General features: G+C 42.7%; 2 protein-coding genes across 6 annotated transcripts in view; both read right to left on the bottom strand.

The window, feature by feature from the left end:
• ATF2 (activating transcription factor 2) overlaps window positions 1-8,397 on the bottom strand; it is a 45,590-nt gene extending 37,193 nt beyond the window's left edge. The window contains exons 1-3 of one of the 5 annotated variants that reach the window (XM_072341837.1): window positions 8,282-8,388; window positions 5,111-5,222; window positions 4,782-4,824 (exon numbers count right to left, since the gene is read on the bottom strand). The gene's annotated coding sequence lies outside the window, so the exon portion shown is untranslated. Of the gene's footprint in view, window positions 1-4,781; window positions 4,825-5,110; window positions 5,320-8,026; window positions 8,166-8,281 lie in introns of those variants that run through there. The other 4 variants (XM_072341839.1, XM_072341838.1, XM_072341840.1 and 1 more) reach the window with 4 other exon arrangements.
• A 2,457-nt stretch (window positions 8,398-10,854) lies between these two features.
• On the bottom strand, window positions 10,855-13,990 carry ATP5MC3 (ATP synthase membrane subunit c locus 3). Its single transcript, XM_072341955.1, has 5 exons — window positions 13,849-13,990; window positions 13,695-13,776; window positions 12,763-12,840; window positions 12,205-12,398; window positions 10,855-11,102 (listed from the first exon to the last, which is right to left on the bottom strand). The coding sequence occupies exons 2-5, from the start codon at window positions 13,731-13,733 to the stop codon at window positions 10,988-10,990; spliced, it is 426 nt and encodes a 141-aa protein (XP_072198056.1). The 5' UTR covers window positions 13,734-13,776; window positions 13,849-13,990; the 3' UTR covers window positions 10,855-10,987.
• Between the last annotated feature and the right edge of the window lie 1,565 nt (window positions 13,991-15,555).

Genomic DNA, 15,555 nt, shown 5'->3' on the forward strand with positions numbered 1-15,555 from the left:
TACACTGAACATGTAAAAATATGATATTGTCGCATCAGAGATAAGTGACTAGTAACTAATCTCATTATTAAAGTTATCTCAATTTAAGTTCAAGTAGCAGGAAGAGGGAAAAAAAAAAAAAGAAAAGAAAAGAAAAAGAAAAAAAGAAAAGAAAAGAAAACATTAATGTTGTTAACTAGCCAGGAGATGACAAGTATTCTTAGCCCCTATGTGCGTTCCTCCCCCAAAAGAAACACATTTATCTTTAAGTATGGATATTTATATAAAGTTCTAACAATGTTAATTCTGACCCCTGCTTGTCTTGATGAATAAATATGTCTTTGGGATTAACAATCACAAGCAGAACAAACCCACCTCTCCCCCTGAAGAGCGATCAAGAAAAGGTGCAAGGCTTTGGAAGGTGCTTAACTATCCTAAGAATACCTGAGAGAGAGGATTCAGTGTCACTTCCAAATATATACATTCAACAGAATGAGGATACTGAGGCTGAGACCACAAGCCAAGAAGAGATGAATGGATGCCAGAAACTTTAGATTCTTTGGCACTAACAACTCAGGGAAACATTTATGTCCTACAGACAAAATGCCAAAGCAAATTATAGAGAGAGATTGCTCTGTCATTCTTTGCAAGGAATTCATAACCTGTTTCAAGTTTCTGAAGAGGTGAAATACTTACTGAACTGTTACAACTATGAACATGGTACTGTTAACATTAAAGAGTATTAACAATGTCATGGGCAAGTTTAATATTCATGTATTAAGCCTCACAACTAAGGTTGTTCTAACTGAAGCTTTAGGATTCCACCCTTATATTATCTGGAATTTCAAGAGACACTCGAAGGTCATCCCCCCTGAACACAGAATCTTTGTTCAGCTATGTAAAGCAGATTTTCTTTATTATGGGTTTCAACTAGCAGGGACAGTCCCCTTTACATCTCAAAAGGAATTAACTTTATTAAATCTTGTTCACGCGACAGCACATGGTTAAATACAACTGCAATATATACACATATTGTAAACAGAAAAGTTATTTCCATAACAGGTATATTATTTTTTTTCTAAAAGATGAAGATTTTGATTAACAAAGGGGCATACAAAACACTACATCTGTTCATGTAGCTTACTGTGAGTCTCTGAAAGTGCAGAGTATTAGTCACAAAATTCTCCTACACCCACACTGATAGCTTCCCCCCCTCTCCCTTATGACCTAAGTTGTAAAGATTATTTTTTTTCCTGTCTATTTACTACTCTTTTAAAGAATTATTACCAAAACATCCATTTGCATATTAAGCAGTTACCTGGTTTCACATCTTAGTTTGGGAAGCCTGAAATTCTTGACACCCTTCTTATAAAGAAAAAGAAAACCAAGTGGTGCCCTCCCGAATAACTTCACGGAGGAAAGTTGGAGACAAATTCATATTCTGAACTTTCTATTACTTGTCTGCAAACTACAAGGCGTTCTGAGAGATAATGCCTTCATAAAAAGATTCCAACTAGCATCTAAGGAAAAAGAAGTAGTCTCTTGAAGTGATAAATTTTTAGAACTTAAAAGAGAAAAGAAGTTCACTCGTCCATTCCAGTGAGACCTTGGACATTATAAATCTAAACAGAAACCGGATCTGACAGGATGGGAAAACAAGGGGCTCACATTCATTAGTCTAGCCACATCAATAAGGATTGTATTTACCTATTACAGAGACAAATGCAAAGCTCACACCTAGAGCAAAACTATTCCACGCAACACTGCAGGCTGAGGGCCAAATGATTGTCAAGCAGCTTTGGGGCAGAGCTTGGAACTCCTGGTAGACAACAAACTAAATACAATTCATCAGCAAGTCACTTGCAGCACCAAAAGCTAACAGCATACTGGGCTGAATTAGAAAGAGAATAGCAAGCAGATCAAGGGAAGTGACTCTTCTCCTTTATTTGGCATTCGAAGAGCTGCAGCCGGAGTACTGTGTACAATTCTGAGCCCTTAGAAGCAAGAAAGACTACAAACTCGAAGAGAAGACAGTACCCCCACATCTAGACAGATCCAGATTCTGGGTAGTGTTCAACAAAAGAATGAGACTCAATATCCAAACCTGAGCTTTAGAAAACTCCAGGTGATTAAGTCCATGGCCCACCACCTGAAACTGTAGGTGCTATGCTAAAACAAATGAGAAACAAACAAACAAAACCAACAACAACAACAACAAACACAAACAACACCACTTGCCTGCTCCCCTCTTTCTCCCTGAATACCGAAAGAGTGATCTTACATGCCATCTTGACTAAAATGTTCCCCAACCAACACAATGAGAAATAAAGTATGTGAACTTCAAACCTAATGTCCAGAGTTGAATTATAGGCACTTTTGTTTGTTAGACAGGTAACAAGCAAAAAAAACTTGTCACATAGTAAAAAAGAAGATAGCTCTCTAAGTGATTCAATTGGAATTCAAACCTCCAGCCTCAACTTTAATTCTTCAGATGAACCAAATACTTAATTAAGTTAGTGCTTCCTATAGTCGGCTGAAGGTCGACATCATTCTACAAGCCTTCCTATTCTGCCTTCTCTCAGAAACATAGAGAAACCTGTAGGTTCTCAGCATAATACTCAGTGAAAAACAGACTCAGAGATGAATATGGGAACAGCATGAAGTAACCTCAGCGAATACACACAACTTTGCTACTTAAATCCAAATGCAATCCCTCATTTTTGGTGTTCATTTGTTCCAGATTTCGACACAAAGATAAACCGGAATGATGTGAACGCATTTAAATGTCATAAGTCTCATCACTTTTGGAAAGCAAGCAATACAGTCAAATGTATACTTGTAAATAAATACAATTGGTTAAAATGTATCTAATATAAAGCAAAACAAATACAGTAGCATTTACAAATAATTTACTGACAACTAAGGCAGTGTGCTTATTTAAAAAATAAAGGTGTTCCTACGAGATATCAAACCAGTGTTAATCTAATCATGTCACAAAAATAGCTTCAACAATCATTTGCATTATTTTTTTAATAAGATTTTTTAATAAGATTCCTAGTAAATATCTGAAGTACATTTTCAAGAAGCTATTACTACATCCTCTGAGGCTTGCCTGTAAGATACCTCCCTGTAGACAGCTTGTAAAAGACAGGAATCACATAGTTGACCAGCATCTTGATGGCTGTTTTAGTGGTAAAGGTTCTTTTGTTTTCTCTCTTAATTCCCCATACAGCAGGAGCATGGAGATCTTAAATGACACCTCAATTCAACATTTTTCAATTAAGTATTTAAATAGTTCTTTAAAGTGTATATAGGTACATTAACAATCCCTGCAAAAATAACCCCAAATTTACCTATAGAGCCTTGTCAGACTCGCTGCTAAAGCCTCTCGACATTACCAAGCATGCTGTATGCCAGAAGACCCTTATGCCCTAATTTGCTCATCAGCGATGCAAGCTTACCCTGCAATTTCTTATTCTAAACCCTGTAGCTATAGACTGCTCTCTTGTAATTCCAAAGCTGACACAAACAGCATGGAAGAAGACACCCTTAAGCGAATATAGAAGGACAAGACACTTCTGAGAAGACACAACTACAAACAAACAAAATCTGGAAGGCAAAAAAAAAATAACAACGCTACATCATCATGCCACACAGAAAGCAAGAAGAAATGCACAAGCGTCCAGCAAGCGTCAACCCATTCCTCTATTGGACAGTCCATGGAGGACAAGCTGAGCCTACCAGCCACTGCAATAGCTGATTAATCTACTACTGCTTGCATACGTTGCAAACGCAAGGTTTGCAGCTTGGGTGACCATTTGCACATGGCTCCATCTCAAGAAACATCTATACATTCTTATTCAATTAAAAAGAAAAAAAAAAAAAAAGAGGAAGTGGGATAAAACACAAACTGGGCTTCTGTCAGAAAGCAGAATTATGGTAGCCTGTCAGCATTAAGGCTCTCCTAAGCCCATACCTCACAAAGTGTGTTAGTCAAAGCATCTGAGATGTATTTTTCTACAGATGTTTGCATTTTCTCAAGACTAATCCTGTGTACTACACATTTCTTCTTATTCTTTACATTTGATCTGGGATCATGCCCTTTTTTACTGCACAATCTACTCTGACTGTATATAGAGTTATTAACTCTTAGTAACCTTTAGTGTAGACCTCATCATAACTGCTTTCAACATTAGGGTTTTAAGATCTCACATTAAAGTTCCTATAAAAGAAAAGTGAAGCATAAAAGGGCAAGGGCAAAAAAATTTTCAAAGTCTTCATTGATTCACGAGTTCTACTTGAGGCGTGTAACTTCTTCATCTCTTTGTTTGCATTTAAAATCAAGTGGACTGAATATATCTGCACATTAAAGAATGACATTCTCTTAACAGGTACTCGAAGAGCATAACTTAATGATTTACTTGGCTCTACACAAAAATTTTAGTAGAGATGCTTCTTTAGATTAAAAAATAAATTAAAAAATAGCTGCTTTTGTTTTCCAAACTTAACCACTCCAAAAGTAAAAGAGCTGTCTCTCATGCAGCCAAGCAAGTCAATGTGAAACAAAATAAACAACGGGTACCTCTTATATTTTTGATACTTGACAGCAGCACTGAATTGCATAATTTTAATCATTTCCCATATTTAATACTAAGTCCAACAATTCTCTACAAAGGCAGCCAGACTTGCAAATTCTGCTTTCAGGAGAAACCAGAAATTTGTGTGTGCAATTTACCAGTTAGTAATACAGTAAAATAAAGCCAACATTTGGATCTTAGAATACAAGCCATAACTTCACTTACCTAGAAGGACTGGAACAACTTCCTACTTTTTCTTTTCAGTTTCCTGTACACAAAAAAAAGTGAAGCAGAAGTGGTGTAATTAATATTCACCATTACAAACCGCTTTCAGAAGTGTTCTGACTGACTGCATTTCTGTCATGCCACCAGACAATTTAACATTCCTAAAAAACTGAAACTGGAAAATGAATAGACTGAAGGAGGAAAAATATGAAAAAATATAAACACTCCTCCTTAAAAAAAAGAAGTAGAATCACTAGCAAGTAGATTCTGTAACAGAATCAGTAGATTCTGGAAGATAACTGTTTAAAGGATGTTTAAAGGATGCAAACCTCAAGAACTGGTCAAGAGGAAAACAGGAGCTCCTTCTTCAAAACTGTCACTCTACTGCTTAGAAGAGCAGTTGTTCCACTTCCTCGAAGTCACGCGGTCTCTCTCAGAGTTCTGGGGAGGAAGAAGGCAATGCCTGTTGCATCAAGCTTTCTTCTTTCAAAAGCAGGTCTAATGTTGATGCTGTCAGTTACCTGTCTGTAACTGATGTCTAAGTCAAATAGAGGAAGGTACGGAACTCAATTCAAATAACTAAGAGGGATAACATCTGGATAAGAGGAAAAACAAGTGAGAAGTGACGATTGACTTAACAATTTCAAATGAGAACAAGAAATCTACTGGCCAGATAGTCACATGCACAGAAACAAACCAATGAAGTTACTTTGGTTTTGCTGAAGGAGCAAGCTTTTCACATAAGACAGGACAATTCTGGTAAACCAGGAGCACTGATGGAATAAAAGAAACGTTCCTAGACCCAACAGTTCCAGCTGGCTGAATATGACAGCTCGAATGTCAGCTCCCTGGCTTGGATATTTCTCAGAGGGGCTTGGATTAGTGGAAGCTTATGTTGTGTGAATGCAGCTCTTATAGTAGACAAGTAGAAAGCCAGGGAATCTCAGAGAGCAAATACACAGGATTTCATATTCCTGAGATCTTTCTGCAACTTGTTTAGCAAGACATTAGCTTTTATGCCTTTACCAGCTCAATTACCTAAGTTTGAAAGTTTTATTACTGTCCATCAACCTAAAAGACATTGTAAATCTAGTCTTTTACAACTTTGTTTTCAGCAAATTAAAAATATCTTAACAAAGGTACTTCATTTTTTACAGATCACATCCTTTGAGTACGCAACTCCATACAGTAACCAAGGGTTTGATTTAAAATCCTTAAATATACCAAGGAGTGTGCTACTGAAGCACTCTCAAAGCTCATTAAAACAGAGTGATGTATTCTTTTCCTATAAGCAACAAGGTAAATGGCCACTGGCATTTACCCAGAAATGGAAACACTGTATTGTTCCCATTAACTTACAAAAGAAAAACTCCAGTCTGAACTAGAGCTAATACAAAAGTTCTGAGGTTGAGCTCCTGCTAAGCAGTTACTGACACAAAAATCAATCAGATACAGTATGGCACCAACTTGAAACAAAAATATGAGCATAGTTATAAAGTATCGACTCATATTTCTATCACTAGATACATTCAGTGTCTCAGAGTGCACCCTATCGATTTGAAACAAATATACTTAAGTTATGCAGCAGGATACGATAACTTGAAGTCTATTCATTATTACAGAGAGAAGTTAATGCTACTGAATCATGTTTACTCCTCTAAAACCAGTCTTTAAAAAAGTTTAACAGCAGTTAAATAAAACAGGGAAGTAAAACAGGCTTTGAAAAATTTTTAAAAGATAAATGGTGTGGGGAAGAGAAAGAATAGCTGATGAAAGGCATTTTAGGCAGTAGATGGACCCAAATTAATAAGATTAAAAGAACACCATATTTCTGGCTGCTCGATGCTGTCACAAAACCACTAGAGAAAGTAGCATGAAAACAAAAATTATTCATAAAGTTATGCATGATTAATTCAGGACCTGAAAGAACCTGAAGTTACACACTGCACAGTTAAGAACCTTCTAGAAAAAGATACACCGAAAATGTTTGTATTTCTAGAATTGAAGTCAGGATGGAAATCTGACTACACAATGAAAAAGGTCAAAGACCCAACCAGCTGATTAGGTGTAGGCATGCACTATCTACTGTAAAACAAACACACCACCAAGTTTTTTTTGAAAGCAGCTTCACCCCATGAGCACATGAAGTTATTTTTTATTTCTTTCTTTGGATGCACTACAAAAAGCAGTTTACGACAAAGCTGCTGTTTGTTTTTTTCAATAAGGCTTCAATTGACAAATAAATGAAGGAGAACCCAAGTGACTGCCACACTTCACCAGTTCATGCCTCTGAAGTGAAGTCTGTAACCAGACTCCCATTAACGTTAGCAACTGATGTTTCATTAGACAACTGAAGACACATCTACCACACTGGAAACCAAGGACCATAAAGTTCTCATAATCCTTTAAATCAAAGTTGAACAGAGCACCTAATGCAGGCACAGCATTTACAGTGTTCACTTCAGGCACACTTGCTTTTTTTTTTTTTAATCAACTCTATGTGCCTTTAGACTCAGCAAGAACTTGAGAAGAGATTCACAGCTCTGAGTACAGTGTGACAAGATGACGACAAACACATTCTAAACAGCAGAAGAGAAAACCTCAGGAGAAAATTCACTTTGCATGAGCTGTTTGCAAAGCAGTGGATGATTCACAATTTCCAGCTGTAGTAGTCTTTTATCCTACTATGAAGCAGGTGACTGCATCTTTATTTGAAGGAAAAGATCATTTCTGGAAGAAACTAGCAAGGAAAAGCAAACAAGTGACATAGGAATGGGTGAAACATGGAAACACACTGATGGAACCCCCTTCAAACAGGCGTGCAGGAAGACTGCAGCACGAACAAAGCTGCAGCAGCACAACAGCACCTGTACCCCAAGCCCACAATCACACAGCGCGGGGGCATGAAATATCTGTGCCTGAAACACCGTGCAACCATCAACGCCTGAAGGCCCGCGCCGTGCTGCTTGCTTTTAATCCTCTGACAGCTTCGGAGACCTTTCATTAGGACAACCCCGAAGGCACAGGCCGCGGCCCTGCCCGCACAAGAGGCGCTCGCTTCCTCCTCCCCCCCCATACTGCTAAGCCCGAGCGCCGGGCGCAGCCCAAGGGCCTCCGGAGCCGCGGATGGACGCGGAGAGGCCTCCTCGGGGCCGGGGCTCAGGTCGAGCCCAGGGCAGCCACCGGAGGCGAGAGAAAAGCCGACGCAGCCTCCGCCCCGCCGCCCCCATCCGTTCGGCCCCTACCTGCGGCGGCGCCGGCGTCCTCCTGCCCGGCTCTAGGGGCGGCGGGAGCCGCAGGCCGCGGTGGGGGTGGGAGCTGCGGCGGCGCGGAGCCGCGGCGCCATATTACCGCCTCCCGGGAACCCCCGCCTACCCCTCGGCGGGGCCGCTCCCTCCCCTCCGCCCTCGGGGCGCTCCCCGCGGCCCGGACCCGGGCGCAGCGCGGAGGGCGGAGCGGCACCTCGCCCGGCCGCGCCGCGCTCCTGTTTACAAACTCACCCGGGAACGCGGGCCGCGCCGCACATGAAAGCCCGGGTCCCCCACAGGCTTCCGTCACTTCTCGCGAGACCACCGCCGACATCTCCGCGGGCCCGGTGGAACGCGGGTCACGTGGCGCAGAGGGGCGGGGACGCCGCGGATTGGGCGCCGCCGACGGGGCGGCTGCGGCTGCACGTGTGGCCGGAAGCGGCCGGTGTCCGGGTGTGGCTGCGGGGAAGCAGGTGCTGCTCGGTGCGCGCATGGATGGCTGACCACGCCGAGGGTCCCAGGTGGAGATAGGCGTAGCGCTAACGTACAGCGTTCGGGGTAGTAACAGCCTACTCTTTCTTGCTAGGGATATTGAGCGAACGCGACCAGCTTAACATCCCAGCGGCCACATCCGGCAGCACACGTGCCAGGACAGCCAAGCCAAACCGCGCTCATGCCGCAGCCCGGCCCATTCGGCAACATGGCTCAGGGCACTAACACGGAAACTCACCTTCAAAGTCCTGTCCTGGAGCTGCTGCAGGGGCTGTGCTCAGTGCCACTGCTCCGAGCATGGCACAGCCAAGCCTTGGGATAACCAGACATTGCACCAGCTCTATTCAAGTTACAGTCTAACATGAGGAACGTGTGTTATTAATGGCTCAAGCATGAGATAGTGCAGAAGAGATCTTACTGCTATGCAGCTGTAAGCTTTCCTCACAGAGCAACTAAGAGCCACATTGGAAAGAAGTGTACTTTAGATTCAGATCTACCATCACATGGCAGCATCAGTCCTGAACTTCAGACAGATGCAAGTCCTTTGCTTTACCTGCAGCAATAGGAATGTAATTTGTTACAGATATCCCTTCCACTATATGTTGAAGTGATCGAACTATGTGTGAGTGTCTAACAATGAGATCCAATTCACCCATATTTGGCATTACTTAACAGCAAGTTTGGACTGTGTTCAGCAGAGTGATTTAAAATCTGTCAAGCCTGGGGAGATGCTACTAACACAGGTTTCATACATGAAGTATGTCCTGCCTCTCATACAGGCTTAATCATAGGGACCTTGCTGACAGGGTGAACCACAATGGAAAAGATAGGATATACATTCAGCAATTGCCATGGCTTGGACAGCTTTCTTATTGAAGTTACAGAATAAAAGCTAGCCAGAACTTCTCCCTACACTGAACACACAGCTAAACCTCAAAGTCTCATCATACAAAGATAGCAGCACAAATGAGTTTTAGGCTAGAATCCTAGATATCTGCCTTCCACCCAAGGCTAATAAACTGCATGTCAGCTCAGTAACAGCTATGAGAATAGATAAGTGTATTAAAAAAACCAGCAGTGCGTGAGCACAACCACAGATGATAGCTACAGCATGCTTTACCTCCTACTGCCCCTCCAAACCAAATCATTTCCAGACCTAGTCACACAGTGTACTACTATTATGCTAGGTCTGAATGTTTAAAGGCTCTACATATTTTACAGTCAAATCTGAATAAAAATCAACGTTTGTTTCCATATTTAGAGAGCAGCTCTATAAACCTTTTGAAAAGAGGACTATTTCCATTGAAGAACATACAGAGGAAGTAGCCTCATGCTACATTCAAATTAGGCTAAATGAATACCCATGTAGTATTCAAACTCAAATTCAAATGAAGAGTTTACCTGCAGATTGCACACATCAGAGCCACAAATCAGTTTCTTCACATACCTGAGGACAGGCTACTTACAGCTCATAGTAGATAGTCCCCTGGATTTAATTCCGTAACAGCAGGAAAGCAAAGCTCATAACCTTGTTCACTTTCTTCCAAAGGTCAGTTTGTTGTTGTTGAATGACCAGATCTATTATTTAATATTCAAAGCCACCCAACCAATTAGTATACAGTAGTACACAGTACACTGCTGTAAGTGCAGACAACACCTTAAATGCATTAAGGTTGTTACAAGATGGAAACCACGAGAAGCAAAGCTTTTAGTGCAGGCATTTTGTTACTTTAAGTGCTTGGATCCTACCTACTATTTTTCAAAAATCAGGTTAATAACAAATCTTTACTAAATCAGAAAGCTGGACATTCTCCCATCTCGTTAGGTAATGCCAAGAACGCTGTAATTAAGTAAGGGTATAATGTCCATGTGCCACAACTAAAAGCTTTGGACCAATCTCAACCAGCAGTTAAGTTCAACCTGGAGAACCAAGCAGAAAACTTCTGCTAGGATGATCAAAATTAGTAGTGGAATTGGCAACAGATGCAAACAGAGCTTCCTTATCATTGCTGGAGAATTGTTTAGCTCATTGTAGTGTGGGAAGCCAAAACTCTGTGCCAGCTAATCTAGTGGGGAGGACAACACAAAACTGTGCAGAGACACAGCAAAATAGGTAAAGGAAGAAGGACAGACGCACACCTTCTCACACTTGGTCAGTGCATCCTTTGATTTTCCTAGGATTAGTCACACTGATTTTATCAAACAAGTGACACTCCCACAAATATTATATACTCGACCTGTAGTCATTGTTTCAAGGGTCCTACATAGCATGTCATTATAACAAAATAAGGTCATATCTTTATAAGAAAGATAAAAAATGCAAAGCAACAGGATGACAGTTAAAGTTGTTATCTTTAATGAAATGACTTTGGAAATAGCATCAATTTCCACGACACCAACATTTTGGGAGTCCCATAAAATATGCAGGATTACATTCCAATGCCAGTATTACAGGCAGATCTCCTTTCACATGGCAAATAGGATCAAGAAAGCAACCATCAGACAGAAGAGACCCATAGCTTCAGACAGGGCGAATCCCAGGATAGCATATGAGAACAGCTGCTGCTTCAGAGAAGGATTTCTAGAAGAAAGTAAAGGTATAAGAGCTTTTTATCTTTAAGAAGTTTTTCACACTCAGCTTAATGTTTCTCACAGATTTAGAGCCTCATACTTCCCCTTACACAGATTCTGTAACAGGAAATTCAGTAAATCCAAGCATAAGCTTTTTATAAGTAAGGACTTCATGGAAAAGAAGTGACTTTGTTATTAAGGTTTGACTCAAGTTATGCAGAATATATATGCCTTTTCCAAATAAGTATAGCTTTTATGACTACAATCAGCCTTTGCATTGCTTTCCTCCCATATGGGAACTACTAGCACTACTAATAGAGAGTTTACTTTATATCTTTGACATTACAACTATATTCTAAGCAAGCTGAACACATTAAGTAGCTCACAGAAAAATCCAGGAACTGAAACCATCTAAATGAAAAATAACAAGTATGCAGAAGTTTGTTATTTAAAAACAAAACAAAAACACAAAACCCACAGTGCATAATCCCAGAATGAGGGGAGGACTCTTCAGCATAGCAGTATGTAGTAACAGTCCACAAACTTTTACTAGCACACTCATTACAAAAGAGGAGACATTTGTTTTGTATTAAAAGCCACTTATGTTTTTTCAAATCAAAGCTGAACTTCCTTGTCCACAGTGGAGTTTTTTAAAAAGCCCTTATTAAGACAAAAGACTTAGGTCTTAACTGCTAGAAAGAATAACTAAATAAATATTTTATTAATGTCTGTCTTATGCAGTTCCTCTTTTAAGATTTCTCCCTTCTTCTAGGAGAGAATCTAGACTAGATGTTTAATTCAGTTCTGGAACTGAACACTGGAACACTGAACTTCAGTGACAAAAGCACTGACCAAGACTAACAATCTCTTTTCTTTCATGTCACTTCTCCATGCAGACTGTATCAAGTTCTAAATCTAACCACAGAGCCATCCTGTTGAACATACTGCAGCTTCACACTATTCCATTTAGCCATGTTTAACACTAGCAATTATTAACAGAATCTAATATACCTCCGTCATCTTTACTACAATTTAGATTAACTGGGAACGCTGCATCAAGGTACAACTGCAACTGCATGTAATTCAACACTTGTATGAGAGAGATCGATTACCTGGCGTAGCCAATGATAAGACTACCGAAGACTGTTCCAATACCAGCACCAGATCCAGCCACACCTACTGTGGCAGCACCAGCACCAATGAATTTGGCAGCAGTGTCAATGTCCCTGCTGATAGCACTAGTCTGGAATTCTCTAAGTGCTAGTTGGGAGACAGTGTTTTGGGCCCCATTAAGTGTGGATTTGCCCTAAGGAAACAAGACATGAAAAAATAAGACATTATATTTAGATATAGAATATTTCCATGATATAGCATTATTTCATAGTTGCAAAAGTTGCATTAGAACCAGAATGTAGTTACTCTTGCAAGTGATGAGACTATAAGAGTTAAAGACTTCAGAATGTTACTTGTTCACCTGACAGCAATGACCATAAAATGCAAAGGACTTTTCTTGAGTGAAATAGCAGAACAGCAACAAGTATTATTAAAGGTTTGATTTAAAGCAAGCTTCAGAGCAGAGATATTCGTGTTAGTACAAGTGAACTCCAGGCTGAGAACATTTAGGCTCACCAGGTAATTTAGGAAGATACAGAATTTTGTTTATAAGGTACCTCTCCAGTCCTGACCTCTGGCCTAGAAAACACAGATGCTGAAACTGGTCTGTACAAGATTCTTGATCCAGCGCGGATCTGGAAGAGGAGAAAAAAAGTTAAAAAGAATACTTAGTTACAACTGTCCTCATCAGATCATCTTTAAGTTAAGGCAGTTATCTGCTAAACCACTTGCCTTACTAGAACGACAACCATCTTTGCACAGCCAGATATACAGAAGACCACACAACCAAACTCTGCATGCAATTTGATAGCACTGTTTTCCAAAGCCATTACACTGAATGGGTAGACCGTTCAGCGAGCCTGTGCATGCAGTACACTGACAGGAAAGCCACCAAGTCAGTGACCACATAAGAGCCAAACAGACAGGCGGGCAGCAACCTACGTTGTAATAAAAGCCACCAAAATCAATTCCTGAGTCGTTAAACGCACAGACGCGGCCCAGGCTGGGAAATGCCGCGAGGCGCAAATGAATGAAGGCTCTCTCGTAAGAGGCCTGCGCGTGCCCTTGGGCTGCCAACACTTTAAGGTCACAGCGGCCTTTGCACAAAGCAGGGAGAGCCCTGCCCGCGGCACGCGACCGGGGACGTTCTGCAGCGCGAGAGGACGTCGTGAAGGAGAAGAACCCCTCGCCTCCCAAGGGCAAGAAGCCCAGCCCCGCGCGGGCCGGGCCTCGGCCTGGAGTTTGACCTAGAGCAGCGCTCCGGGCCCAGCAACACCGCAGCCCTCCCTCCGCTCCCCTCACCTTGGCCGAGGGCCCCACCAAGGATGCGGGAAGGAGACAGCGGCCCCGCGGCCAGGAAACCCCCCTCCCCGCCTCACTGCAGGGGGCCCGCCCGGCTCGGGCGCCCGCGGCAGCCACACCAAACCACGGCGGCGCCGGCGGCGGGGAGGAGCGAACCCGCCCGTAGCGCTGGGGGCGACCCACTCACCAGGGCGGGCGAAGCGGCAAGCTTGGCGCAGGCGAACATCTTGGCGGGCGGGCGGCGTCCCCGGGGCCACGATCCGGAGTCTCTGCGGGGAGAGCGAAAGGGTGAGCGGGCCGCGGCGGCGGCGATGGGGGCGGATGCCGCGGCCGGCGCTCACCTTCTGCGGCTGCCGCTCCTTAGGGCTGACGGGCTGAGCGGGGCTGTGCGCAGGCGCGGCGGGACCGGCGGCGGGCGCCCGGATGCGGCGCGGCGGAAGAGGAGGGAGCGGCGCCAAGGTCACTTTATGCAGACGCCATTGGCAGCGGCGGGGGGCGCGAGCATCGCCACGCCCCCTGCTTGGCCACGCCCCTTCCAGTCACGCCGCATCCCTAGCCACGCCCCCTGACGACCGGCCTTTCCTTCGGCCACGCCTCTCTGTGGTCCCCCCCGCAGCCCCAGCAACATAGCGCGCTTCGTACTGGCCTAATGCAGCCTTGCTGGAGCGCTCTCCCATCCTCCAGCTGACACCGTGCCTTCCCTCATCGCGTGTTTTTCTGTCAGCTCCCACTACCAAGCTGCAGTCTTACCGGTGCTGTACATCTTCTCTCATGATTCCCACTCCGGAATGCTGTGCAAAAAACACATTCGCAAGCTGCTTGATATGAGCAGCATCAACACCATCATTAAGCACCTGTTAATTGTTACACTTGAGGCATAACGGCTGATATTACATTTTACATCCAGCTCAGCTGTTGCTTTTGGAAGGGGTCAGAAGAGAAGTTATTGATCCCCAGGGACCCTACTCAGCTTAATTCAAGCAGGTCTCCATTAAAAAAGACTCCTGTTAACCTCGCTCTGTTTCCTATCTGTATAAAATGCTGCTGGGTCCCCAATGAGGTGCACTGGTGTGCCAAAGAACGGTGCAGTTTCCGTTTGCACATATTTAAACCCTTAAGTTCTACAGGGAGTTAGATGTGATGTGGGTACACTACCTGTAAGCTGGCATTTCCAGCTGGTGTCTGTGGGCTGGTTTCCTTCCAGACACCTACATTCATTTATTAGTAATAACTTATAAGAGATGGATGTCTGTCCTGTATGTGCTGAAGGAGAAATCTTTCTAATCAGGAGAAATCCCGCTGTCCAAATTTTATTTAAGATAATAGGTCAGAAGAGTTCCTTCAGGTTAATTTTTACCTCCCAGCAGGTAATTACCTCCAAGCATGTCACACACTCGTAATAGTCTTTATAAAGAAACAAAACAAAATGCATCTGATTTGAAGAAGAGATGTGTCTGGAAAACCACCATATTTGGATAGTCCTTCCCAGCTGGTAGAACACCAAAGGGTAAAACTGGTTCAAAAGCTTCCTGAGAACGTCTGTGAAATGCTTTAAAATGTAAAATGGTGTTACTGCCTCAGGGTTAGCTGTCCAGAGCTTCTGTATTTATGCAGGGTATTGATTGCTGCTGATGTATGAAGTCAGGGTTTATCACTGTCTGGCCCATGTTTCAGCACAGAGTATCTCACACCTCTCCCATTCACTGTTGTGTGGATGACTCTTACCAGTCACAGCTAACAGATAAATGGAGCAATAGCTTGTGGGATGAAGCTATATAGAGCAGAATTAATATGCTGTGGGATATTTAACATGTCTTAGCTCTGGAAAGAAGGAATTAAGCTATTATTATATGTCTCTGCTTTAAATAGAATTTCTCTTGGTAGTCTGCTGTTCAGATCTGTGTGCTTTATTGATTAACGGTAGTTGACAAATCTCGCCATAAGCAGTGCTGGAAGTTTTAATTGCTGGCTTGGCTGGATTGGAAGTGATGTTTCACAGGAAAGCAGACAGTAGAAGTTTTGGGTTATTTTCTTTCTTCTCATCACTG

The sequence above is a fragment of the Excalfactoria chinensis genome, chromosome 7, assembly GCF_039878825.1.
Source record: "Excalfactoria chinensis isolate bCotChi1 chromosome 7, bCotChi1.hap2, whole genome shotgun sequence".
Lineage (NCBI taxonomy): Eukaryota > Metazoa > Chordata > Aves > Galliformes > Phasianidae > Excalfactoria > Excalfactoria chinensis.